The 27,610-nt window shown below is 36.8% G+C and overlaps 1 protein-coding gene and 1 long non-coding RNA gene across 5 annotated transcripts; both read left to right on the forward strand.

The window, feature by feature from the left end:
- The first annotated feature begins 4 nt into the window (after nucleotides 1-4).
- PAAF1 (proteasomal ATPase associated factor 1) lies at nucleotides 5-27,610 on the forward strand. 4 transcript variants are annotated; one of them, XM_079103802.1, is made up of 12 exons: nucleotides 6-103; nucleotides 1,777-1,817; nucleotides 4,812-4,915; nucleotides 9,852-9,941; nucleotides 11,535-11,633; nucleotides 12,521-12,671; nucleotides 15,856-16,050; nucleotides 20,031-20,122; nucleotides 21,671-21,786; nucleotides 22,909-22,991; nucleotides 25,555-25,637; nucleotides 27,163-27,610. In XM_079103802.1, the coding sequence occupies exons 1-12, from the start codon at nucleotides 57-59 to the stop codon at nucleotides 27,238-27,240; spliced, it is 1,179 nt and encodes a 392-aa protein (XP_078959928.1). In that variant the 5' UTR covers nucleotides 6-56; the 3' UTR covers nucleotides 27,241-27,610. The 4 variants fall into 4 exon arrangements, with proteins under 4 accessions (XP_078959930.1, XP_078959928.1, XP_078959931.1 ...); XM_079103805.1 differs by lacking the exon at nucleotides 6-103 and adding an exon at nucleotides 932-999; XM_079103803.1 differs by lacking the exon at nucleotides 6-103 and adding an exon at nucleotides 1,580-1,679.
- LOC306640021 lies at nucleotides 6,074-8,017 on the forward strand. Its single transcript, XR_013757718.1, has 2 exons — nucleotides 6,074-7,339; nucleotides 7,410-8,017. It is a non-coding gene; the product is annotated as an uncharacterized lncRNA (long non-coding RNA).

Here is a 27,610-nt window from a genome sequence, read left to right on the forward strand (position 1 = left end):
GGGGATCCACTTCCGGGAAGGGGCGGAAGAGGCGGGTTGGTGGAGGCGGGGTCAAGATGGCAGCGCCTTTGAGGATTCAGAGCGACTGGGCCCAAGCCCTCAGGTGAATCCAGACTCAGATCAGGGCCAGAGGAGGCGGGTAACGGATGTCGCCTTAGCGTCAAAGGAGAGCCATTCCTGGTCCTGGATATCCACAGGGCTTAACCTGTCAATTGTTGAGGGAGCTGGAGGGCACAAGGTCCAGCAAAAGAAGTCCCAAACCCGCATGGTCATTGCTTTTCATTCTTTCCAGCTGCCCTGAGGTCAAGGGAATACGAATGCACTGTGTGATCCCTGCGTTAGAAGTATGAGTCGGGCAAAGGAAAGCTGGGAGCCAGGAAGACACTGGCCAAGTAGTCGTTTAGAAAATATTGATTGGTTATCTGTTATTTGTAAAAGTTCCAGTGCTCACCATCACTTTGTGTACGTTATGGACTCTATTTTCGTGGACCCCTAGCGCCGTATTAGATGTACAGTTCTGTTCAGGAAACCATGTTTCACCTGCCATGTCCAGGTTCTGTCAGCTCAGTGGAGCTTAGATGTATATTCTAAATTGTTTTAAAAATATTTTTTTTTTTTTTAGTTTTCAGTGGACCTTTATTTAATTAGTTAACTTATTACATGTGGTACTGAGAATCAAACCTAATGCCTCACACATGCTAGGCAAGTGCTTTACCATTGAGCTACGACCCTAGGCTGTGTATTCTAAATTTAAGAGATGGTTCCTGTCCTTCAAGAAGGTGACATTTTAATTGGAACTACTGCAGCAAACAATTCATTCGTTTAATATATATTTGTTGATCATATATTGTGTCAATTATTTCCGTAGGCATCAGGATGAATACAGCAGTGCCATAAATGACAATTGTTATTATTAATTGATTAGTAACTTATTACCATTGAAACAATGGTGAAAATGAATAAAACACTACCTCCTGCATTTAAGAAATTTATACTTTGGTAGGTGGGACTAAACCAAAATAGAAATTACTTATTAGATTGCAAAATATGATAAGTTATAAAGGAATAACAGTAAGTGCCACAGGTAACCTAGGCAATAATGCAGGCTCAGAATCAGAGGATAAAACTTGTGTAAGATCATGTAGCTGCTTATGTGATAGAAGGCGGCTGTAAACCTAAAGCTTTCTGTCTTAAAATTCTAGGTCCTTTCCATCATACCCTAAGGGATCAAGATTTATAGGATTTGGGGAGGTACATTCTAAAACATGTAAAAAGTCAGCATGAGGTTTTAGAAAGAACACATATTGTGTACCAGCTCCAGATTTCAATTCTTACTTCATAGATAGGTGGTTTGGGGCGAGTCACTTCTCCCAGAGCTTCAAGTTTTTGCATTTAATATGGGGATGATAAAAGGTATCTTTGATTGTTGTAAGGAATAATTATGCTATATATAAAATGTCTAACACTTCTGTTTAGTGATCTCACTAAATACCTAAATATAAATAATCTTGATTTTTTTTTTTTCAAAGTGAGCTCCTTATTGGTCAAAGTATTTGAGCATTGATTTAACAACTGAAATCTGTTCATTAAATACTTAATCCACAAATATTTCTTTCATAATAAAATTTGTCTTAAAGTAATGTTTGCCTGGATGGAAGATTGGGCTAGATCATGTTTAGGTACGATAAACAAACTGAAGATTATATGACCTTTCTCCCCAGTAGCATTCTTTTCAACTTTGTATGAGCCTAATTAGGCTTTTGTCTCTCTTCATAGGAAAGATGAAGGGGAGGCCTGGCTGAGCTGTCACCCTCCAGGTAATGTCTATAAATCTGTTTGTTCTCCTTTTCAAGAAAGATTTACTACCCTTAAAACAAAGCTTCCTCCTTTATGCTGGCCTACTCTTCTGGCATAATGCTTTTAGTTTACAAACATGTTTGACCAGTTTGTGTTTTACTGACATAATTCCCACTCCTCTATTCTAGAAGGGCTTCAGATTGAGTTTTCCATTTGGTAGCTGCTCATGTTCATGGAGATATTATTAATGCTTTTGTATGTGTTTGTGTGTGTGAGAAAGAGAGAGTGGGTGTGTGAATAAGATATTAGGGATTGAAACCAAGACCTCTCATAATGCTAGGCAGGTGGCCTACCACTGAGCTACATCCCCAACCTTTTTTTTTTTTTTGCTGTACTGGTGATTAAACTTAGTCGTGCTTTATCACTGAGCTACATCTGCAGCACTTTTTCTTTTTTATTTTGAGACAGGATCTCACTAAGTTGCCCACACTTGTCTCCAACTTTTTGATCCTCTTGCCTCAGCTTCCCTGGTAGCTGAGATTACAGGTGCCATTGCACCTGTGCTGATGCATTTCAGTTAGTCCATTAGCCTTGATGTGTTGTATCTACAGTTTTTAAAAAAATTTTTTTGGTGGTACTGGGTATTGAACTTAGGAGCGTTCTACCATTGAGCCATATCCCTAGCCCTTCTCATTTTTTGAGACAAGGTCTCACTAAATTAATGAGGCTGGCCTTGAACTTTGATCCACCTTCCTTAACCTCCTGAATAGTTGGAATTACAGGCATGTGCCACTGCATCCAGCTGAGAAAATATTTTAAACATAAAATCTTTGTTGAGGACATTACTACTGTATGAATGAAGAGAGTGGTAGCTAGAAGTCTCACAGTCCAGAGTTTTGTTTTCAAAGATGGAAAATAATTGAAAAAAGAGCAATTTTTAAAATACAGCTAGATATGGTGGCACATGCCTGTAATCCCAGCAACCTGGGAGGCTGAGGCAGGAAGATGGCAAGTTTGAGGCCAGCCTCAGTAGCTTGGCAAGGCCCTAAACAACTTAGCTAGACCGTGTCTTAAAATAAAACATAAAGACTGAGGATGTACCTCAGAAGTAAAGTGCTTCTGGGTTCAATCCCCAGTACCTAAATAATAAATAAAATGTAGTTTGAAGATAAAGGAAAGAAGGATTAACTGAATAACCAATACTTTAGAAGAAAGATTGAATTAAATCTCAGAGACTAGGATGAATGAAGATTAGGATAAATGTGCTGGTATGGATGTGGAAATTTGAGGGTGTTTTATAGCTAGCCTTGGTTTCCTTTATGAAGTTGGAGCAATGGTCATCTCCTAAGGAAGAGCATTTATTATTATTATTATTATTATTATTTTTTGTAGTTGTAGATACACAACTTGCCTTTATTTTATTTGTTTCATTTTTATGTGGTGCTAAGGATCGAACCCAGTGCCTTACACATGCTCGGCACACACTCTGCCTCTTGGCTACAGCCCCCAGCCCCTTAGATAACAGCTTTATTGAGACAAAATGTGTACTATATCTAGTTACTTTACATATATTAATTTGCTTCATGCCACTTTCCTGTCAAAAGCTTCTTTACTAGTTGTTTTGGTAGCGCACATCTGTAATCTCCACTACTTGGAAGAATGAGGTAATGTGTTTATGAGTTCAAGGCCAGCTTGGCCAACTTTGGGAGATCCTGTCTCAAAAATAAAAAGGGGGCTGAGGTTGTGGCTCAGTGGAAGAACGCTTGCCTAGTATGTGTGAGACACTGGGTTCAATCTTCAGCATCACATTAAAATAAATAAAGGTATTGTGTCCATCTACAACTAAAAATATTTTTTAAAAATAAAAATAAATAAATAAATAAAAAGGATTAGGGAAGTAGCTCTGTGATGGTTATTTGCCCAGTGGGCATGAGACCCTGGTTTCAATCCCCAGTACTACCAAAAAGAAAAAGGAAGGAAAGAAAGAAAAAAGCTTCTTTACTAGATCTTTTAGACTTGTACACGAGATGATTAGTTGTTCCATGAGTTTTTCCATGAATTACCCTTCAGCTATCTTTCTGTGACTGCTGTAATAGATGATACGTCCTTCCCTTTTGTTCTTTTTAACTTTCTTTTATGTTTGCTAATGCCTCTTTTTGACTTGGGAGTTTTCTTTCCTGTCCTTCTTAGCTAGATTCTTTCTTTCAAAAACTTGCTCAATTCACCTTGTGTGACTCCATGATGATTTTACCTTCTCTCTTGCTCCTAGAACTTTAGTTTGATACAACAGTTATTTACTGAAAAAAATTGTAACTAGTTTCTGAATTCATAAGGCTTCATACTCCAGCCAGGAAGTTAGACATGTAAATTGTTACATGGGCTGTTGTAGATGTGACTATATAAAGTCCATAAGAATGGATAAAGGTGTTCAACTTCATTCTAGTGTCTGCCTATATTTATATATAGGACGGTATTTTATTTAGCTCGTATGACTGCAGAATTTCTTTTTCTTTTTCTTTTTGTGTGTGTGGTGCTGGGGATCGAACCCAGGGCCTTGTGCTTGCAAGGCAAGCACTCTACTGACTGAGCTATCTCCCCAGCCCGCAAAATTTCTATGTAGGCTATTTTCCAGATTACTGAAGCTTAATTATTTATGATGTGTTATATAATGTATATACTATGGATAAATACATATGATGATTTTCACCTTTCATCCTGGAAAAATTTCATAGCCGGAAAAGCAGGGCAAGATCACTTTAGCAGCTTTTTCTACAAATGTTTATCTCTGAATCTTTGTTCCTAACTTTTAAGTCTTTTAGTGTATTCACTCCCAAATTAAATTTACTCTTTCCACTTCACCTGAATTTCAGTACAGGTATCTGTTTTTCTTTCATGGGCCAAATTTATTGCAGGTTCCATCCATCTATATAGATGCCTAAATTGGGTCTATAAGGAGAAAAATACTAAGTTCTTAAAATTTTTGAGATATAATTTTTTTTTTTTTTGCCATGTAGGGAAACCATCTTTGTATGGCAGTCTGACTTGTCAAGGAATTGGCCTAGATGGTATCCCAGAGGTTACAGCCTCAGAAGGATTTATTGTGAATGAAATAAACAAGGTAAGTTTTTGTCTTCTAGATGGCACACTATTCAGAAGTGTGGCCATACCCCTATATCTACTTCAGATATTTATAGTTATCTTTTTTTTATAACACTATTTTGTTTTATTATTTAATTTATGTCATGCTGAGGATTGAAGCCAGTCTCACATGTGCTAGGAAGGTGCTGTACCACTGAGCCACAACCCCGGCCCCCTATACTGTTATCTTTATAGTTACCTTTATATATGTGTCATACTGTTTGCTGCCTTTGAATGTCAAGAATTTTTTGTCTTTAATTATGTTTACTTTAAAATGGAAACATTTCTTATTTACCTTACACCAGCTCTGATAGTGACAAACTACATATATAATTTTGAATTTTCTACTGGCCACATTAAAAAGGTAAAATAAATAGGTGAGCTTAATTTTAATACTATACCTTACTTATCCCAATATATCTAAAATATTATTTTAACATTTAATTAATATACAGACTTACTAATGAGATATTTTATATTACTTTTTAAATTTTTCAAAATTCTCTGTGTTTTTATAGCACATCTTAATTCAAACTCGAATTTTTGTTAGAAATAACTTGATCTGGGATTGGGATTGTGGCTGCAGTGATAGAGTGCTTGCCCAGCATGTGTGAGGCACTGGGCTTAATTGTTAGCACTGTATATAAAAAAGTAAAGGTCCATTGACAACTAAAAAACTTTTTTAAAAAGAATATTTACAAAAAAATGACTTGATCTGTGTTTACATTTTATAAGATTTACAGCTGAGCTGGTGGGGTGGTATATTCAGTCACATTCTAGCAACTCAGGTGGCTGAGGCAGGAGGATCACAAGTTCAAGACCAGCCTTGAAAATTGAGGGAGCCTCTCTCAGAAATGAAAAATATTTTAAAAGGTGGACTGGGCAGGCTGGAGTTGTAGCTCCGTGGTAGAGCACTTGCCTAGCACTTGTGAGGCACTGGGTTTAATCCTCAGCACCACATAAAAATAATAAGTAAAATAAAAGTATAAAAAAAAGTGGATTGGAGATATATAATTCATGTTGTTCCGAACATACCTAAAAGTTTTCCATTTTCTTTTTCAGTACTTTACCACTGAGCTAAATACTCAGGTTTTTTTTTTAATTTAAGGTTGTTGATGGACCTTTATTTTATTTTATTTATTTATTTGTTTATTTATATGCGGTTCTGAGAATTGAACCCAGTGCCTCATGCATGTTGGGCAAGCATTCTACCACTGAGCTACAACCTCAGCCCAACTCAGGCCTTTTTTTATTATTATTTAAAAATATTTTTTAGTTGTAGATGTACACAATATCTTTATTTTTTTATGTGGTGCTGAGGATTGAACTCATTGCCCCACACATTCAAGGCAAGTGCTCTACCACTGACTACAGCCCCAGCCCTCCCAGGCCTTTTTATAATTCATTTTTAAGATAGGGTCTTGTTAAGTAGCTTAGAGCCTCACTGAGTTGCCAAGGCTGGCCTTAAAACTGCGATCCTCCTGTTTCAGCCTCCTGAGTCTCTGGGATTACAGGTGTGTGCTACCCTGGCTAACTAAAAGTATAATAACTGAATTATATGTCAATTTTTATTTAATTTATTTATTATTTATTTTTTATTTTTGGTACTGGGGATTGAACCAAGTGGTGTTTAACCACTGAGCCACATCCCCAGCCCTTTTTATTTTTTATTTTGAGACAAAATGTCAAGAATTTTTGTTGACATTTAATTGACATTTTTAATTTAATTTTATTTTTTTATTTTTTATTTATATTTTAAGTTACTGAGGCTGGCTTTGAACTCTGGATCCTTCTGCCTTACCCTTCTGTGTCACTGGGATTATAGGTGTGCCACTGTGCCCAGCTTTAATTTTTAAATTAAATTTTAAGTTAAATAAAATTTTTAACTTAGTTCTTCATTTGCACTGGCCATATTTCAAGTGTTGAATAGCCTGAGTATGCCTAGAATCTACCATATTGGATAGTATAACTTTATCATTGTATCTTGCCGGCCCTTGGTGAAAAGTGTACATTAATAGTACTTACAGGGCTGGGGATATAGCTCAGTTGGTAGAGTGCTTGCCTTGCAAGCAAAAAGCCCTGGGTTCAATCCCCAGCACTGCAAAGAAAAAAAAAAAAAATAGTACTTAATAGTTTTTCTCATTTGTTTTTGAGGTGAGTAGATGGCTAAAGTAAGTGTTGTAGAACTCATGATCTGCCTTTCCTTATTTAGTCTAACTGCTGTAATCAGTATGCTCTGATGAGATGATTCCCAAAGGGTGAACCAGCCTTTTATTTATTTATTTATTTATTTTTTCTTTTTTGTGTGTATTTTTATTTTATTTTACTTTTTGGTTTTAAAGTATTTGAGTATACTGACAAGAATAGAGAATACTTTGTTATTTACATAAGATTTTTAGCAAATGTTAATTCATTACCCTTTTTGTGCTGGGTAGTAGGCTTCATGTTATTATATATTTATTTTTGATAAGTAGCTATGGTTGTAGAAAGTATCAGAAGATCTGAGTTCATGTCTTAGTTAACTCTGATACTTATTAGGATTGTGATTTTGGACAAGTAACAATTCTCTAAGCCTCAGTTTTCTCATCTAGATCACAGAAATAATACTATACCTCACAATCGTTAATGGAGAGTTAGACTACAAATGGACAAAACTGTAGAATACTGCCAAAATTAGTTATTGTTTATCATAATTCTGCGGGTTTGGCATTTTAAGTTTCCATTTTGCAGAGAAGGAAACATTCAGGTTAATTCCTAATAATCAAAGACTGTGCTGGAATTGAAACCCAGTTCTATTGATTCCAACTTTAACACTACCTTGCAAGTCTGTGGTTTTCCCAAATGTTTTGCCAGTGTCCATCCACAGCCTGGGTACTACTGACTTTTATCTGCCTTTTTTCTTAAGTTTTCAAAATTCTGTGTATATTTTATACTTGTAGCACATCTCAATTTAGACTCTTAAGTTTTTTGAGAAATATTTGATTTATATTTCTTCCCTTCATACTTAGGCCTGGATACAATCCTAATCTCTTCAAACATCATTGCTAATTTCTGCTGTGAACCTGCTGGGTGGGTTCAGACAGTAAGTGCTTATGGTTGAACATTTATTTGTTTCCTAACTGCCATGAGTCACTTTGCTATTTGATGTTGCTACAGTGTTTTGTTAAATGGTAGATCTGTCAGCTTAAATGCCTAACCCTGAAGTATTAAAGAAAAAATTTGACTTTGAATTTCATTTTAGTGTGGCATACTCACTTTTCCCCTCTTGGATTTGTCTGTTTTGATATCTCCTGCAGCTTTCTTTTAAATTTTTTTCATTAACAGCATGATTGTCTACTGCTGACATTGGAAGATAGTTCACTGTCTTCTTCCATAGTCTGTTTATGGATTAAAAGTTGATTTGCAGGATTAGTAAGCAGGAGAAAAGCACTGATTCTTGAAATCTTTCATGTAATTTGCCGCAAAGAAATGAAGTCTTCTGAGAGCAAACTCAGTTTTTATAGAGGCCTGAACATTAAGCTTTTGGAGTCCTTGCATCCATGCTGGTATGACTATTCAGCCGAGAGTTTAGCTGACACTTCCATTTCTGGTATAGGAGGTAGTTCCAAATCCAGGTCAGCTGTCTTGCAGCTGTATGGGCTTTGTCACCCAGTTAGAAGCAGAAACTAATTTAGTGAAAAGATTGTAGGCAGCCAGGCATGAATATGCTGGCTAGGAAAGTGCTGTTTGTATAGATATTCTAATTGTCTTTTAAAAGGAGTGGATGACCTGTAATGAGAACATATTGATTTTCAGTAATGAAAATATTATGAGTTTGAAGCTGTTCTTTCTATTGAAGTATGAGAATCTGTGCCTGTTGGAAATAAAGAGGTTCAGAAAATCTTGATTATCGAAGGCATTTTCATTGTCCTTCAGAATTTCCAGAAACTCTGAGGTACTGCTACAGAAGAGATAACAGGTTAAGGGCCCTTTAGTGAGTTAGCTCCTTATAGGAGATATATAGTTAAGTCATATTCTGTTGGTTAGAGTATTCTTTGATTACAGTAAGTGATGTCATATTGCAAGAATCTTTGAGAAGAGGTTGACCAAGCCTTTTATTAGTCTACTACCTTGATCAGTCAACTACCTTGAATTGCCAACATACTTGGGAAAATTTTTACAAATGACCTTTAGCCTGAAGTCCCATATCACCTGAATTTAACATCTGGTTCTAGGCATATTTTCCTACACTACCAGCTGAAAGGCACATGATCATGACTAGTCAAAACACATGGGCATCATAAAACAACTGTGGGATGACAGCCAATCTATGATCATGTACTCAGTTTAAGTGCTAGGTGGGAATGGGCACTGCAGTTCTGACCCAGACCTACACATTTATGGGTGTACCATAATTTACTTTACCAATTACTCTCGTAACTGCAAATGTTAGTGATCTAACAGTTGGTTTTTTTTTTTTTTTTTTTCTTTTTTAATTCTTATTGAGAAGACTTTTCATTTAGACCCTAGATTTGGGGGCTGGTGCTAAATTTCCTTACATCTCTTTATGTACTCTCCTGCTGATCCTGTTCCTTGTCCCATTGTTAATTGAGAATATTGAGATTTGATTTTATTTATAAAAATTAATGCTCTCTTGCTTTTCAGTTGTATCTTATTGTTGGTCTGTCCTCTATGGGACCATTTACTTCATCATAAAAACAAAATGGCCTCTCAGTGATACTAAATTACATTGCAGCACTCTGCAGTGAAAGGACTTCTGAACCAAGGGAGAGTGCTAGTTTTGTGGACTGGGGAAGAATTAGAATAAATACACTTAGAAAATGAGAATTTCCTGTAGTCTTAATGTTTTCTTTGAGAGGTTTTAATTACTTGGGAATAGCTTCACTGACAGATTTCATCTTTTCCTCTTTGTTTAGAAAAGCATTCATATTTCATGTCCAAAGGAAAGTGCATCTTCTAAGTTTTTGGCACCATACACTACTTTTTCCAGAATTCATACAAAGAGTGTAAGTATTTTGATAAATTAAAAAGCATAATAGCATGCTAATTCTTTCACTTTATCTGCTTTTCTAATGCTATAAACATATTCATAATTAATGAGTCATTTACTCTGCACTGTAAGATGATATAGTTGATGAAGTGTGGTGTGGGGCAGAACTGGTGCTAGGGTCCAGAGTATGTATACAGATGTGCTTACTGGTAATCTTAGAGATCGTATGAAATTTCCTTAAATATATTTTAGCAGAGTCACCAGCTTTTGGATAAAGTAGTCAATGCTTGCATAATTTGTCACTGCTCATATTTCATTACCTTGCCTGCTAGACAGGAACATTTTCTCAGTATTCTACATATTAAAGCCCTTTCTACTATTTTTTTTAGTTTTTTTGAAACAAAAGTGAAAAAGTGGTGGATAAACTGATTATATTAAAACTATCTACATTTTACAGTGTGGTACATTTTTTTAAGGCTATTTTTTGTTGAGTGCAGTGGCACACAACTGTAATCTCAACTACTTGGGAGACTAAGACAGGAGGATTGCAGGTTTGAGGCCATGTTGGTAAACTTAGTGAGACCTGTCTCAAAACCAAATAAGAAAGGGCTGGCATACATTTGAGTGGTAGGGCACTTAACCTGGCATGTGTGAGGCCCTGGTTTCAATCCCCAATACTGCAAAATCAAAATGTTATTTTTTATGTATTTATAAAACTTTATTTTGCGTTTACAAAACTGAAATAAGTTACTTTTTACCCTTATTGCAAAGCAAGTAAATGTTTAGTGATAAAATTAGGAAATGGAAAGTAAAAAAATTACTCCTGTTTTTATATTCTATAGATTACTATAGTGAACTTTTATTTTATAGCCTTTATTGATAATAATAATAGCAGTGATAACTAACATTTATTGATTGCTTGCTATGAGCCAGCTCCATGTTGAACTCTATACATCATTATTTTACTTTATCCTCTTAGTCTTTGGGAAACTCTTAAGTAGGCAAATTTATAACTTGCTTTTTATTTCTTAATAATATGTACATTATTCTATATCATCTCATCTTTCTAGTGTTCTTATAGGAGCTGCATAGTATTACATTCTATGACTTTACTATAATTTATTTTTCTAGTCTTATATTATGAAACATGCAGGTGTTTCCACTTTCTTCATTTGTATTATGAACACGGGAGCTATATCTCCATTTATACCTTTATAGAAATGTAGATAGAAATATCTTCACTTTTACTTGAATCCTTTTGGTGTATCTTGGAAGATTGTCTTTTGTGTGAGTTACTAAGAATTAGAGATATACTAAAATATAAAATCATAAATGATGGAAACTATGAAAATGATATAGGGATAGTGAAAACCGTTTAGTTAGAGCAGGACAGTAGAGATGAGTACAATAAGTAAAGGGTATTTATTCCAGTCTTGTGGGGAGGTTGGTGATGAAAACGACTTTCATATCAAACATAGGTTCTTGCTTTTGGAAGCATAGTCTTGTAGAAGATTTGGAAGACTGTGAAACAAAGGAGGTTTATAACATATTTGAAGGAAATAAGAGCATTTTATTGTTTGTAACATAAATTGTTTTGTCTGTTGAACAGATAACATGCCTGGACATTTCCAGTGGAGGAGGTCTTGGTGTGTCTTCTAGTTCCGATGGTAGCATGAAGATCTGGCAGGCTTCCAATGGAGAACTCAGAGTAAAGGAATTGGATATACTTTTGGAGTCTTATACATGAAGGGTGGTCTGAGAAATCTTGGATTGGGTCATGAAAGGAAGAATAGCCCATTGTAAATATATAGGACCACTGTACTTGAGTTGATCTCTGGTCTCATATTTGTTAATCAGAACCATCCTCAAGCTTAGTGATTTACCAGACAGAGTGGTACTACAGCAGTTGAGTCAGACTAGTGAGTGTCTTAGGTGGGTGTGCCCATGGTTTGAACTGCCTTCAGTGACCAGTTTCTAACAGAGTAGCTATGCTATTAGGTTGAGTGTGGCTAAGCCTCATCCTATACAGATGATTTTAAGAAGAGATGTGGAAGAGTCTCTAGTTCATACTTAGAACTAGAACTAGGGATGGCTGTGAGAGCCTTGGAATTTAATTCCATAACATCTATAGCTCAGTCCCTGGAAAGGAAGCCAGCCAGCTCTTAGAATACTATGTGGTAGACAAATGATCTAAAGAGTCCTTTGGGCAGTCTTTTAAAAAATGTAGTATGAGTGCTAGGTGCACTGGCACATGCCTGTGATCCCAGCTTCTTAGGAGGCTGAGGCAGGAGGATTACAAGTTTGAGGCCAGCCTGGATATTAATGAGATTCTGTCTCCAAAAAAAAAAAAATCTAGTATGAGCTGAGGAGTGATATTGGCCAAATTATATTGTTATATTGTGTACATGTACAAATATGAAATAACAAATCCCATCATTATGTACAACTATAATGCACCGATAAAAATGTGGAAAAAATCTAGTACAAGGGTATAGCATCTACATATTTCATATAAGGGACCAAAGATATGGGAGGTCAAAGAACATCAAGGGATGGATAAAAGAACTAGCATGGCACTTTCTTTTGTTTTTCCAGAGAGTATTGGAAGGACATGTGTTTGATGTGAATTGTTGCAGGTTTTTCCCATCAGGCCTTGTGGTTCTGAGTGGGGGAATGGATGCTCAGCTGAAGATCTGGTCAGCTGAAGATGCTAGCTGTGTGGTGACCTTCAAAGGGCACAAAGGAGGTATGAAGAGCCTTCTCTAATGATCTCCACAGATGAATTACTGCCAAGATAGGAACAGAAGCTGTTCACAAATGCACAAATAATTCATCCAACTGGCCATTTGGATGAGCTGCTATTTCCCCAAAGACTAGAAATTTCTTTGATAGTCAGTCTTGTTATTGCTATCTAGAATGAACAGTCTTACACAGATAGTTGTTTTCCACAATCAATAGGGAAAAAAAAAATTATCCTCCCAGGAGATTTTATGCTTGTGTGCTAAGAGAGAGAGACAAAAAGAGAGAAGGTCTGCATCTTAGTAGTCCTTTGAGGTGACATTAAAAGCTGGGTGGCAAATGGCTGCATAATCAGATATCAACATTAGAACTCGATACTGTATCAATAACCATGAATTTAAGTTAGTCGTATTTTAAAAATAAAAATAGGTTAGCCTTATAACCAGATAATATTAGATTGCAGAGATTATGATAATCTTTTCTTTGTAACTGATTAGTTGGTATGTTGAAAAAGACATAGAATTTAGAGATGTTTTGTCCTTAATTAGAATATTAAGAGGGTAATAAATATGCTATTATAAGTTTGGATACTTCAAAAAATGTTATGACATCCTCAGTTCCTTACCTTAAATCCCTCCATAGGAACCATAATAACATTTTCTGTGCTGCATATGGTGGCATATGCCTATAATCCTAGTGGTTCAGGAGACTGAGCCAGAAGGATTGTAAGTTCAAGGCCAGCCTCAGCAATTTAGTGAAGCTGTAAGCAACTTGTTGAGACCCTGTGTCAACCTAAAAATAATAAGGGCTGGTGGTGTGGCTCATTGGTTAAGTACCTAAGGTTCAATCCTTACTATAAATAAATAAATAAATAAATAAATAAGAAAGAAAGAAAGAAAACTGGGGAATGTAGCTTAGTAGTAATTTTTTTTGTATGTATCAATTCTTTATTCCTTTTCATTTTTTTAATATATTTTTATTGTAAACAAATAGGATACATGTTGTTTCTGCTTGTACATGGAGTAACAGCATACCATTTACATATTCATACATTTACATAGAGTAATGATGTTTAATTCATTCCGTTATTTTTTCCTTCCCCCCCACCCCTCCCACCTCTCTTTTCCCTCTATACAGTCCCTCCTTCCTCCATTCTTGCCCCCCTCCCACCCCGCATTACATGTCCTCATCCGCTTATCAGTGAGATCATTCACTTTTTGGATTTTTGAGATTGGCTTATCTCACTTAACATGATATTCTCCAATTTCATCCATTTGCCTGCAAATGCCATAATTTTATTATTCTTTTTTCTCTCTAATAATGTGTATTTTAATATGGATAAAGTATTTGTATGTTCTTTACTTAACAATCAGAGGTAAGGTTTCTGTATATATTCTGAATCTTCAAATACAAAGATAAACTAAAAGTAGTATTGTGTTTCTAATATATGAGTTTAGTAAGTAGCTCTAAAATGTATTTTAATCTGTTTGAAGTTAAATTACCCAGGTTGTTTAATTAAAGTTGATTCATTTGGAGGTATCTATTTATAATACTAATTTTTGTAATAAACATTATACTGTATCATTCATGATTTATGAAACATTGAGACCAAATTAAATTCCATTTCATTTGACTAGTTGTTGAATTTGCTCACCAGGGTAGTGGGTATGCTTACATTTGTAGAATAATTTTAAGAATTCCGGTTGCATTTTCATCACTTTGACCATTATTTTCAAACTCTTAGAAATGTTGTATGTTGCTTCTAAGTAAGAGTAGGAGTTTCAAGGCTCTTTTATTCCAGAATCTGAGTCAAACATTAATATTCCCATATACACATTGTTCCCAGAAACATTAAAGACAGCTTAATATGATAGTAAAACTAGATAATTTTAAGAGTAAACTTGTCAAAAATATATATATAGAAATATGAAATTTGCTCTGTCTATAGGTATTTTAGTTGTAGTTTTACATATACTGTAATGTTATATGTGAACTGTGTGGGATGCTTACAGTGAAATCTTTTCTTGAAGGTTTGCCTTGATTTATATTCTAAAGACTTGTATTTATTTGGTTTGATATATAAAGCCTTTTGTAACTTCCAGTAGGTCTTAGCTGTGTCTACTTCTCTTACAAAGGCATTCTTGAAATTGCTACTTTCGTAGCTGCTTTCTGAAGTAATTTCTCAGAGTTCCCATTTCCTAGGGCTCTTCTTTCCTTTTATTCTTGTCTAGGGTGAAGAAACGCACACTAAATGCCATTATATTGTGATGACATTTTATTAGAGAGAGTGGTAATTTTCCATGCAACTTTTATAGGAAGGGAAACTTTCTGAAATGGCAGCTCTTTGCTGAGTGTTACTTGAAATTTGTACACAGTTAATACTGTTCATAGCTCCCTAGCTACAACTGTAGCTTCCCTGCCTGGGGTATATACATTTTAAAATTGTTTTTTTAAAAAAACTTCTATCACTTTTATGGAACTGAGTAACATTTTAAAATAGTGGGAATTTTAGAATGAAGACAGAACCAGATCTTTGATTGCTTGTGTAGGCCTCCCAGGCCCAGTGGGTTCAGTGATAAACACCTATAATCCCAGTGAAACTAGGGGCTAAGGCAGGAGGATTGCAAGTTCAAAGCCAGCCTCAGCAACTTAGTGAGGCTCTAATCAACTCAGAGAGACCCTGTCTCTAAATAAAATGCAAAGTAGGGCTGGGGATGTGGCCTAAGCACAGTGGTTAAGCACTTCTGGGTTCAATTCCTGGTACCAAAAAAAATAAAGGAGATATAGTCCCTTCCTAATGGTGATTCAAAAAGCTCTGAGATCCTTTTTCTAGCAGGATCTTTTAACATAATGATTTGCAAACTGAATTCCCCAAGATGTCTACTTAATTTTCTTCAAAAAAAGGAGTGGGTAGTTTGAAGCCAAAATAGTAAACTTGAAAACTACTTCTGTAGAACACTACTAAACATTAAGACCAGAGCTCGGTTTTATTGTCTGTCTCTCACAACTAATCTTTGAACCTTAGGGACTCTATTTTGGCACTTAAAAAAGCCCAGCATGTAGGATATGAATGTTCATGTTCAAGGTATGTTCATAAAGTGATACAGTCATTTATGCAGCTCCATCTTCTCTGCCCTTATAGTTCCTTTACCCCATTCTCCATCTTAAGGTACTTTTTTTCCTCCTGCCAGGTATCTTGGATACAGCCATCGTTGATCGAGGGAGGAATGTGGTGTCTGGTTCTCGAGATGGAACTGCACGACTTTGGGATTGTGGGCGTTCAGCCTGCCTGGGAGTCATTGCAGACTGTGGTTCATCCATTAATGGAGTAGCAGTGGGTGCTGCTGACAACTCCATAAACCTTGGCTCACCGGAGCAGACACCCAGTGAGCTGATAACGATATGAGTTTGTTTTGTTTTCTTAAGCCCCTGTCAGTGTTTGTCTTAATGTCTCTTTTTTTTTTCCTCATCCCTTCCTGTTCTGTGGCTGGCATTACTATTTTCACTGTAAAATTACCATTTATTTGTGTTCCTACTATAATGCTGTTGCTTTGGAATCTACAAAGGAAGTATACGTTATAATTACTGTATTTGAGTAAGGACAATGTAAGTTAGTAGGTAAAATTAATGCCTCTAAAATAATGTTTTGACTAAAATAAATTAGTCATTCTTATTGCAAATATAGTAAGTTTTCAGAGGAAGGGTGTGTTGCAGGTTAGCGTAGATGGAAAAAGTGTCACAGATTAAGTTGGCTTAAACTTCCATGAGTGAGGGGGGTAAAGTTGTAGCTCAGTGGTAGAGCTTTTGGCTAGCATGCACAAAGCTCTGCTTGGCTAGCATGCACAAGGGCCTGCATTCAGTCCCCAGCAGTGTGCCAAACAAACAAGCAAAACCTCCACAGATGAATTCCGGTTGAACAGATTAGAATGGGAAGGGTAGGAGAATAGGCAGGGGGTAGGTATAGAGGCAGTTGGCCTTATAGCGTGGAGGTGAGGTTGAGTGTTATATAAAAAGATACACCTGGGCTAGAAGGTTGAATTCAGTCAGGTTGAATAACTCTTAGAATAGTATAGTCCCAGTAAGGCAACTTTCATTTTTATTTTCCCATGATAATACTAATAATTGCTCCTCTGTTCCATAGGACCACTTTTCCTGTCATCTTAGCTGCTCACATTTTAAAGACTTTTTTAGAGTAGTTTTAGATTCACAACAAAATTGAACAGAATATAGAGTTGTCATATACCCTCTGCCCCACCTCTCACCCCCAGATTGCCTCCCCTGCTGTCAATATCCCACACTAAAGTAGTACATTTGTTTCAATGTATAAATCTACATTAGCACATCATTGCCACCTAAGGTCTATAACTCATGTTAGTGTTCAATCCTAGGTACACTCATAGGGTGTACTTCCTGTGGGTTTTTACAAATATATGATCACATATATCTGTTTTTGTTAGCTTTATCATTGCTTTGATCAAAATACCTGACAAGAACAACTTACAGGAGGAAAAGTTTATTTGGAGCTCACAGACCAGAGAAGGATGAATCCATTGCTCTGGGCCAAAGGTTGGGCAGCACATCAAGGGGGAAGTGGCAGAGGGAAGACTCCTTTTTCCAGGGCACACCCTGGGGGGTGCCAGTCACGCCCCACCTGCTTACAGTTACCACCTAGTCAGGCCATTTAAACTAGGATGGACTAGAATGGACTGATTCCATTAAAGTTTTCATAATTTGGGCTGGGGAGATAGCTCAGTTGGTAGAGTGCTTGCCTTGCATGCACAAGGCCCTGGGTTCGATCCCCAGCAATGGGAAAAAAAAAAAAAAAAGTTTTCATAATTTAATCATTTAACCTCTGAATATTCCTGTAGAAACACAGGAGCTTTTGGGGGCCATCTCATATGCAAACCATAACACTATCATTATAGTATTATACAGAATAGTTTTACTGTCCTAAAAATCCTCCATGGTCCATCTAGTCATCATTCCCTCCCCAGACCCCTCTATACCCACAGATCTTTTGACTGTTTCTGTAATTTTGTCTTTTTCAGAATGTGGTTGGAATCCCTTAGCCTTAGCCTTTTCAGATTGGTTACTTTCACTTAATAATATGCATTTAAGATTCCTCTATATCTTTTCATGACTTAATAGCTCATTTATTTATTTATTTATTTTAGTACTGGAGATCAAACACAGGGACGCTTTACTATGAGCTACATCCCCATTTTCTTATTTTTTGTTATGCAACAGGGTCTTTCTAAGCCACCAAGGCTGACGGACTTGCAGTCCTCCTGCCCGCTTCTCCTGAGTAGCTGGGATTAAAGGCATGCACCACCATGCCTGGCTTCACTCATTTCTCTTTAGCACTGAATAATAATCTGTTGTCTGGATGTTCTCCAGTTTATCCACTCACCTACAAAAGGACATCTTGGTTGCTTCCAAGTATTGGCTATTATGACTAAAATTGCTGTAAGCATCCATATACAGGTTTTGAATTCATTTGGATTAAGCTTGCCCCTTGCTTTTAGACACACTGTAGGTATTCCCCCCACCTCTCTTAAACTTCCCATGTAGAGGCACCATGGTAGAACTATTACCATTAGATGTTTCCTGGCCCCTCTTTGGAAATTAATGGATTAATAGGGAGTATTTGTTTCCTGCATGCATTACATGTACAATTAATGGTTAATGAAATCATTTCCCACAGTACAAATTTTTAATTATTAAAATATTAATGTAATATGTATACTGCAAACTTAGGAATTTATAGACATATTATTTAAAACACTGTTGTTTTCAAGGATTAGTTGATGATTAATTTAAATGAAAATATTCTTTTCTCTCCTTCATTTCCTATTTACTCTTCAATCCATCCTAGGATGGTTTATGCCCCAACTACTTGACTGAAATGACTCTTGTCAAGGTCATCAGTGACATCCATATTGCCTAATCCAATTTGACTTCTCTGTGCTTGTCTTTCTGAATGCAGCAGTATTAAATATAGTTAAACCTCTTTCTTCTAAGCACTTCTTTCTTTGCTTTTGTATTTTCTTCCTATCTCATTGACTGCTTCTTCTTAATCTCCTTTTAAGTCTCCTCTCTTCTACCTTTAAATATTATCAGGCCCCACTGTTAAGTACTAGGTGCTCAGTTCTGAGTATAGTATTACCCTCGGCAAGCTCATCAGTTCCATAGCTTCCAGACCTCTGCAGTGCTCCTCTGCCTCATGTTACACCAGCCTCTGTGAGGCCTAACGTGTCTCACCACCCTCCTTCTTTGTTCTTCCGGCATAGTGAACTATCTTCTCATATCAGCTTCCTAGCCTTTGCTGCCTTCTTCCCTTAGTCTGGAATATACTTCCCAAAGCTCTTCACATGACTGTTTTTTTTGTTTTTTTTTTTTTTTTTTTTGGGTGCTGGGGATCGAACCCAGGGCCTTGTGCTTACAAGGCAAGCACTCTACCGACCACATGACTGGTTTCTGTCCACCATGCAAGTCTCAATTAAAAATGACCTCCACAGAACTTTTGTGAAGTTGAACTTGAAAGTCACCTTCCCCTACCCAACCTCCCACCATCCAGTCATGTTTGGTAACATTTTCTTGTTTTGGTTTCTTTGTAGAACTTATTACTCTGAAACCATCTTCTTTGTTTCCCTATGGGCTTATTTCTCTGGAGTCCTCAAGAGGAGGGACCTTGTTTTTACCATTCATCACCACTGCCCAGTAGACCCTCAGTGAATATTTGTTGAGTGAATGGATAGAGTGATGAGTGATGGACATTTGTGTCGCCTTCATTTCCTTCCGTCTGAGATCCTAGAAGGCAGAGACTACTTTGTTCAACATTAACCCCTATTTCTGGTGTGGTGTCTTATTACATTACAAACAACTTAAGCTTTTTAAAGTTGGGTTTGTTGAGGTCTCTTTTATATATAGTAAAAGTCACTCTTTAGTGCACATTTTTTTCTTCTTTTGGTAATTTTTTTGGGGGTACTGGGGATTGAACCCAAGGGTGCTTTACCACTGAGCCACATCCCCAGCCCTTTTTATGTTTTATTTTGAGACAGTCTCTCTAAGTTGATTAGTTAGGGCCTTGCTGAGGCTGGCTTTGAAGTTGCTATCCTCCTGCTTCAGCCTCCCAAGTCGCTGGGATTACAGGTGTGCACTACTGTGCCTGGCTAGTTTGTAAATTTTGACAAATGTGTACCATTGTATTAAAAATACAACAATGAGAAATAGAACGTGACTTTTTAAAGAATTAGTGAATCCCTAGCAAAGTACATTCTACTAGTAACTGGCCATCAGTGTCTGTTGTGTGGGCACGCCAGCACATCAGCCTGGTTGTCATTAACATGGCTTCTCTGTCGTGCAGGTGAACGGGAGGTTGGAACAGAGTCAAAAATGCTGTTATTGGCCCGGGAAGATAAGAAGCTTCAGTGCTTGGGACTACAGAGCAGGCAGCCGGCAAGTTGTTCTACATTTTCCTATAACATCTTTTAACTCTGAGGTCACTATGATTCTTGTCAAGCTATTTTAGAGATAGTTTCTGTTCACTCCCTGTGTTCACATGTTGAGGAGGCTGCATGGGTGAATGATTAAGAGCATGGGATATGAAATAAGGCCAACATTTAAATCCCAGATATTCCACTTAATAGCTCATGACATTGGACAGTTTATATGACTTCTTCAAGCCTGTTTTCTCATCACTAAACTGGGCATAATAGGATTTCTAGGGCTGGGGAGATAGCTCAGTCGGTAGAGTGCTTGCCTTATAAGCACAAGGCCCTGGGTTTGATCCCCAGTACCGCAAAAAAAAAAAAAAAAAAAAAAAATAGGATTTCTATAGGGTTATGGGATCAGGATGAAATGCTTTAGTGCTTTGTGACCTTGTTAAAGTCAGTTTTCCTCTCTCGGTCTTACCATTGTTATATGTAAAATGAGGTTGGATAGATCCTCTTTATGGGTCCTTCTGTTTTTAAGATAACATGAAGAAATTCTTATTAAAGGGCTCATGCATTCAGGATTCCTAATCAATTAATGACCAGAAGATATTTTAAAGAATTGGTTGAATTTTCTTCTTGTATTCTGTGAGGTTTTGTTGGGCAAATTGTACTCTTAACTAAACTATGTGTTCCCTAAGATTAGATAGATTTTTTAAAAATTTTTTCTAGTTCCTGTCATTATCATCATCCAGAACAACTTTACTGATTTGGTTTGGCTACAACCTTTGTATTTTCATTTCCTATTGTTACTCCATGTGCTAGTGATGTTTTCATTTTCAAAGTTTGTCCCAAGAACATCACCATTTTGTTAGCTTTTCCTTCTAAAGGAACATTAGTAATTTTTTTGTTTATTTATGAGGGGGAAGTGATCAGTTTGAGCTAATGGAATGGGATAAGAGAAAAATATAATTTTTTTTGTATACATCGGAAGAATTGTGATTCATTAAATTGTCACTTTTAAGTTTGTTTCTTTCTTTTTTGGTGGAGGATGGGTGCTGGGGAACCCAGGGCTTTGCACATGCTAGGCAAGCACTTTATCACTGAGCTGCACTCTCAATCCTTTCTTAAAAATTTTAATTTGAGACAGGTTCTCCTTAAGTTACTCAGGCTGTCTTTGAACTTGAGACCCTCCTGCGTAGCTAGTTAAGCTTGTTTCTTTTCCTGCAAAGTAGTCCTTCAAAAGGTCACTGGAAGTGACATGAAGCAAAATTAAATATGGGAATTATAAGTGAGATTCCAATGAGTTAGAGTATTGGGTAATAGTTTGTTACTTAAAAGTATGGTGTTATATAAATTACGCAAGTCCTCATCCAGCCTCAGGTCCTGAAACCCTGGAACAGCTTCCTTCTCAGCTATGAGTGAGTGTTTTGTTTCCCATTCAAGACTGCTTAAAGAGGGAAGACAGAAGATACCTCTAAAAATAGTAAAATTTCCCCCTTTTTTGGTGTCTGTTTATTCCTGGAAAGAAATTAATCTTTAAACAACATTTGTGTCACCTACATATTCCCAGGTGTTCCTCTTTATTGGCTCAGATGCCTTCAACTGCTGTACTTTTCTCTCTGGCTTCTTGCTGTTGGCTGGGACACAAGATGGAAACATTTATCAGCTAGATGTGAGAAGTCCAAGGTGAGTCATCCTTCCCTTACATGATGCAGATCTTCTACAGAGTGGAATTTCTTATTGGCTTTTTAAATTGGTTTAGCCTAACATATAGATGACTGTTGAATTAAGAGTATATTTTTCCATCATTTAAGTCTTTTGGTGTGAATTATCTGATCTTATTATTCCTGGAATCATATTAAAAGATTAACTTGATTCCTGCTGTCCTGATTATCCAACTGCAATGACTGCTTTGAAAATTAAGCTTAAATAAGACCTAACATTTCACTTAAAATGATTTTCTAGAACTTTTAACTTTAAGGAACTCAGTAATTTTCTCTAAGCTGTTAGACCTGCACTGGACTAAGATTGAATGCTAATTTTTAATTCAAATTAGCTGGCTCTGTTTCTTATTTAGCTTTATCATGACCTAAGACGTAAAGATATCTAAAGAGAATCATATAACATCTCTTTTAACCGTCTATACTATTCTGACCCTTCTTTATTTCCTTCCTTTGTTGACTAATATTTATTGAATGGCTTCTATAGCCACCATTTTTATCTTTTGTTTCAGTGTTTGACAATTTAATATATCACACCTAGTTCTAATTCTGTCTTTAAATAAAAAGATTAACATGTTAACATTTTTATCTTCAACCCATGTCAATCCTCCCCTAAAAACTTGCGATGTTGCCTGACATGATGGCTCACACCTGTAATCCCAGCAATTTGGAAGTATGAAGCAGGAGGATTGTAAGTTGGAGGCTAGCCTCAGCAACTCAGCAAGGCTCTAAGCAACTTAGCAAGACCCTGTCTCAAAAAAGAAAAAAACAACAAAAAAAGCTGGGGATGTAGTTCAGTGGTAGAGCACCCCTGAATTCAATTCCCAGTACCAAGAAAAAGAAAACCTGAGATTTTGGTGGTTTTCATGTTTAGAGACACATTTTTTACTTCAAGGTGATTGTGAGTTACCTTGCTCTGCCAGGTAAGGATCTTGCCAGAAGAAAAATCATGTAAATGTTTTTAATCTCTCTCCACATTTGTCCTGTTTCCTTTTATGTGGTTAGTACTTTATGTTGGATATACTTAAGCAGTGCTTTCAAAAAGAAAGAGTGAAAGTAAAATTTCTCCTTTCACTTTAAATCCTAGGGTTCCGGTACAAGTCATCCACAGATCAGGGGCACCAGTTCTATCCCTGCTGAGTTTCAGAGATGGATTCATTGCTAGCCAAGGTGGGTCCAGGGACCAATTAAGAGAGGTGGTTTCATCTTGTTCAATTAATTAAACAGTTGTAAGTGGCTGATCTATGGCTGAGTTGGGGGATGGTCCTCCATCATTCTTGTGTATTGTGCTTACCATGTAGGGTTTGTCACTCTGCTTTGTAATCATCTGTATTTCCCTCTAGTTCAAGCTTCTTGAGATAGTAACTGTACCTTATTCATCACATTAAACCCAGCATTTGTTTAATGCTCACTAAGTAGTAGGAACTCAGTAAACGTTGGTAAAGCAAATGTGTGGTCCTAAGTTGCAAAACAGTGAGGATTCAGTAATCAGTCAGTTATGTTCTTGGCCCCAAAGGAACTCACGATTAGTATAGCAGACATATGAATGTGTGATTGTAGATGTCAATAGTAGATGTCATTTTTTTCTTGCTGAATGGGGTAATAATGATGAGAAAATGACAAGAAATCATGGCTGGTTTCCCACTATAGCTTAAAGGGAGATTTTTGAGACAAAATGAATGTGGACTTTAAACCTAGGGCCATATTGTGGCACATGAACAGCTTATCTTGTCTCAGAGGCATCTCTGAAGTAACAGAGCTTAAACACAACCCTGATAGCCTGCAGATGGGCCATCCAAGGAGGACCTTGACATTTCTTCAGTCCCTGCCCCAAGCCTTGGGCCATTTTATTGAATATGAACATATCTGTTGCAGAGCAGTGGATGGGTTAGAGGAGGGGTGACAGGTGGAGAAGAGCTAACTCCTGGTTTTCTATTTTTTGTAACTCTTTTCTGCTGGCAAGAAAGCAAAGCATAACTATGTCACTAATAACTGAAGGCAAAGGGAGTAAAAGTACAACAGTTTGGGAGAAAGTTATCAGAAGCCACATCTCAGTTATAATGAGGAAGCACTTTCTATTCCTTGAGAAGGAAGCTGCCACTGAGGTAGTGAGCACCCTGACTTGAGATGGAAGAGCCCGGCTGGTGGCTACTCTGCAGGGGAATTCTATACTGGTTTAGAAGTTAGGCATATACAATCTTTGAGCTCTTTGGAACTCTTTAGCTATTAGTGAGGAGATTTTTTTTTTTCCCCTTTCAGTACTGGGAATTGAACCGAGCTATATTCTCAGCCCTTTTTCTAATTTTATTTTGAGACAGGGTCTTATTAGGTTGCTGAGGCTGGCCTTGAACTTGCAATCTTCTTTCTTCAGCTGCCTGAAAAGGTGTGATTATAGACATGTGCCACCACACCCAGCTCCTGTACAAAGTCTTAATACAAAAAAGAAGATATTCCTTTATGCAGCATGCCTTTAACCATTTAAAAAATATATATAGTTGTACATGGACACAATGCCTTTATTTTATTTTTTTATTTTTATGCGGTGCTGAGTATTGAACCCAATGCCTAACACATGCTAGGCAAGCCCTCTACCACTGAGCCACAACCCCAGCCCATAAAATTTTTTATTAAGATTGAAAAAGTGGGGGCTGGGGATATAGCTCAGTTGGTAAAGTGCTTGCCTTACAAGCACAGGGCCCTGGGTTCCATCCCCAGCACCAAAAAAAAAAAAAAAAAAAAAAGATTGAAAAAGTGGATCAAAATGTTAATATTAATTATCTTCAAGTGATAGATTATGGGTAATTTCCTTCCCATGTTTTATTTATTTTTAATGTTCTCTTCAATGAGCAGGTATCACTTTTATATTAAATAAAGCAACAAAAATCACTGTATTAAGTAGTTTACAGATTATCTCAAGTTTCATTTATCCATACTTTTGAGAAAATGAAGTTTAAGATTAGATATAGTTAAAAAAAAAAAAGATTAGATATACTTAACTTTTCCCCCTCTGGTACTGGGGATTAAACCCAGGGCTTTGTACCTGGTAGGCAAGCACTTTATACTGATCTCAATCCTAGTCAAGATTAGGTATACTTTTATTTTCCTCCTTATCCTAGAGTATGTAGCCAAAATCATAATTTTTTTTTTTTTGGTACTGGGGATCAAACCCAGGGGTTTTTAACCACTGAGCCATATCCCCAGCCCTTTTTTATATTTTATTTAGAGACAGGGTCTCAGTTGCATAGTGCCTTGATAAGTTGCTGAATCTGGCTTTGAACTTGCGATCCTCCTGCCTCAGCCTCTCAAGTTGCTTTGATTACAGGCATGTGCCTCTGCACCCAGCCCAGATTCATAATTTGAGGAATAATTTGGGAATATAGATTGTTCTTAAAACATTTTTATAGACAGTTCTTATTAAAAAGCATTGTTAAGTTTGCAAATAAACATATAAGCCTACAGTTGCTTGCTCTGTGCTTTTGGTAGGCAAATCATAGATGGCCCTTCTTCCACTGACTCTGCACTTGACCTTCAAATCCTCCCCAGCCAAGCATTCTAGGCAACCACTGTGAGTCATTGTAGTAAGCTCACATCGTAAGATTTAATTGTCATTTTGCATCTTAGGACCATCTTTTTTAGGCTACTAATCTACAGAAATAAGTCAAAATATGGAATTTTTAAAGTCTGTGGGGTTCAGCATCTTTTTAGTTGTCTAAATTTTCTTTCTACCTTTTAGGAGATGGAAGCTGTTTCATTATTCAGCAAGACCTAGACTATGTCATTGAGCTCACAGAAGCTGACTGTGACCCCGTGTATAAGGTACAGACCTGAAAGGACACCAGACCTGGGTGATTCTCTCCTGGGACTTGGGGCTTTGAAAGGACTGAATCAGGCTGACTTATTAAGTGTGTTTAAATACTGCTTATTGTATAAGCAGTATGGAGGGATGGAAAGAAATCCAGGTTTTGAGTCAGAACTGATTTCATCACTTACTGACTCTAGAAAATTGAAAAATTACTTTATCTCCCCTCTATCTATAAAATGAGGACAGTAATGAGATAATGCATGTGAAAGGTTTTTGTTTTGTTTTGTTTTGTTTTGTTTTGTTTTGTTTTGTTTTAAATACTAGGACCAGGGGTGCTCTACTACTGAGCTATATCCCCCGCCCTTTTTAAATTTTATTTTTAGACAGGATCTCACTCAGTTACTGAGGCTGGCCTTGAAACCACTATATCCTCCTGCCTCAGTCTCCCAAGGAACTGGGATTACAAGTGTGCACACCACACCTAACTATAAATATATTCTTTACATTTTAGCAGTAATTATTATTATAGGTGAAGATTGATTCTCTCATTTGATTAGAGTGGAAAAAGAAAAACGAAAGATGAATAATACTTATTGACCAGACATTATATTGAATATTTTACAAATATTATCTCAGCTAACCTTTGTTACTTTTCCTTGAGATATGGGTATTATTTTGATTTTTAAAATTTTTATTATTGTTTTCAAAAAGTTATGCCACTAATACATACATACCTATAAAAAGTTGAACAATTACATAGTAACAGTTTTGCATATATCTTTTAGGACTATTAGAGTATTTGTACATTTTTATCTGTGTATTTATGCACTTATATAAATATAGTTTTATCTTTAGTTTGCATATAATTGGAATTATTCCACAGGTATTTCTCTATGACTTATTTATTTTTTACTTAACATCTTGGAGCTTTTCCCAGGTGAATACATCTAGATCCATTTCATTTTTTTGAATTCCTGCATCGTCATCTATATTGTGAAACAGCATATCATTTCCATTTTACAAAGGAGGAAACTGAGGCCAAGGATTTCTGAAAACGACTGAGAAAATTGCCCCATGCCATGCAGTTATATGGTAGCAGGCCCTGGATTAAGTTAATTTCAGATTGTATGCTATTTCCATAATGTTAGTGTTTCTTACCTTTCTTTGAGAAGTTAATGAAATCCTCCTCAGGAAAAAGGCACATACTCGGAACTTTTTCACATACAATTTTATGGGGTCAGGGATACCCAAGCCCATCTATGGATCATCTATTCCCCAGATGAAGACCCTCTGAAAGAAATCATGCATAACACCAAGAGGTTTGCATTTCACTTAGACTAATTAGTTTCTCTATTCTGTAGTCTTAAGTGTTCCCTGACCTTGGCCAAAGATTTTGTAAATATGTAATCTTCTCTTGCCTTCAGAGTCCATGAAGTTTCTCAGGCTCCTTTGGATTAATGTGGGTCAATAACAAGCTTCCACCATTTTGAAATGAAAGAATCCTAGGCTTCCTTTGAGCTGTGAATTCTTGTGTTCCAGGTAGCCACATGGGAGAAGCAGATCTACACATGCTGTCGAGATGGTCTTGTGCGACGCTATCAACTTTCTGACCTCTGATCCCTTTCCCAGTTAGTGAAAAGGATTGATGCTGATCAACAAAGAGTGGAAACATCATCAATCCTTCCCAAGGTCTATGGCCCTTTAGTGTCTTGGACACCCCTTGGAAGTCACAGCAAGTCAGCTGTACTGGCTCATGTGGAACAATCATCCCAAGAACTACTTTGAACTGAGTGAGAAGCTCACTTGTGGTCACTGCCTTTGAGCTTCTCTTTGTGTAAACTCACCCCACAACACAGGGCAAGGATCTGGAAGCTTGTATTTTGTTCTCTCACCAGTTGTGTTAAATGTTTACAAGGAACAGAACACTAAAGCCTGTTTGCTGGAAGAAATAAAGAACATATGTTTAGAAGAGCCTGAGTTTGGAAAA

This window comes from Sciurus vulgaris (assembly GCF_902686455.1).
Source record: "Sciurus vulgaris genome assembly, chromosome: 11".
Classification (NCBI taxonomy): domain Eukaryota; kingdom Metazoa; phylum Chordata; class Mammalia; order Rodentia; family Sciuridae; genus Sciurus; species Sciurus vulgaris.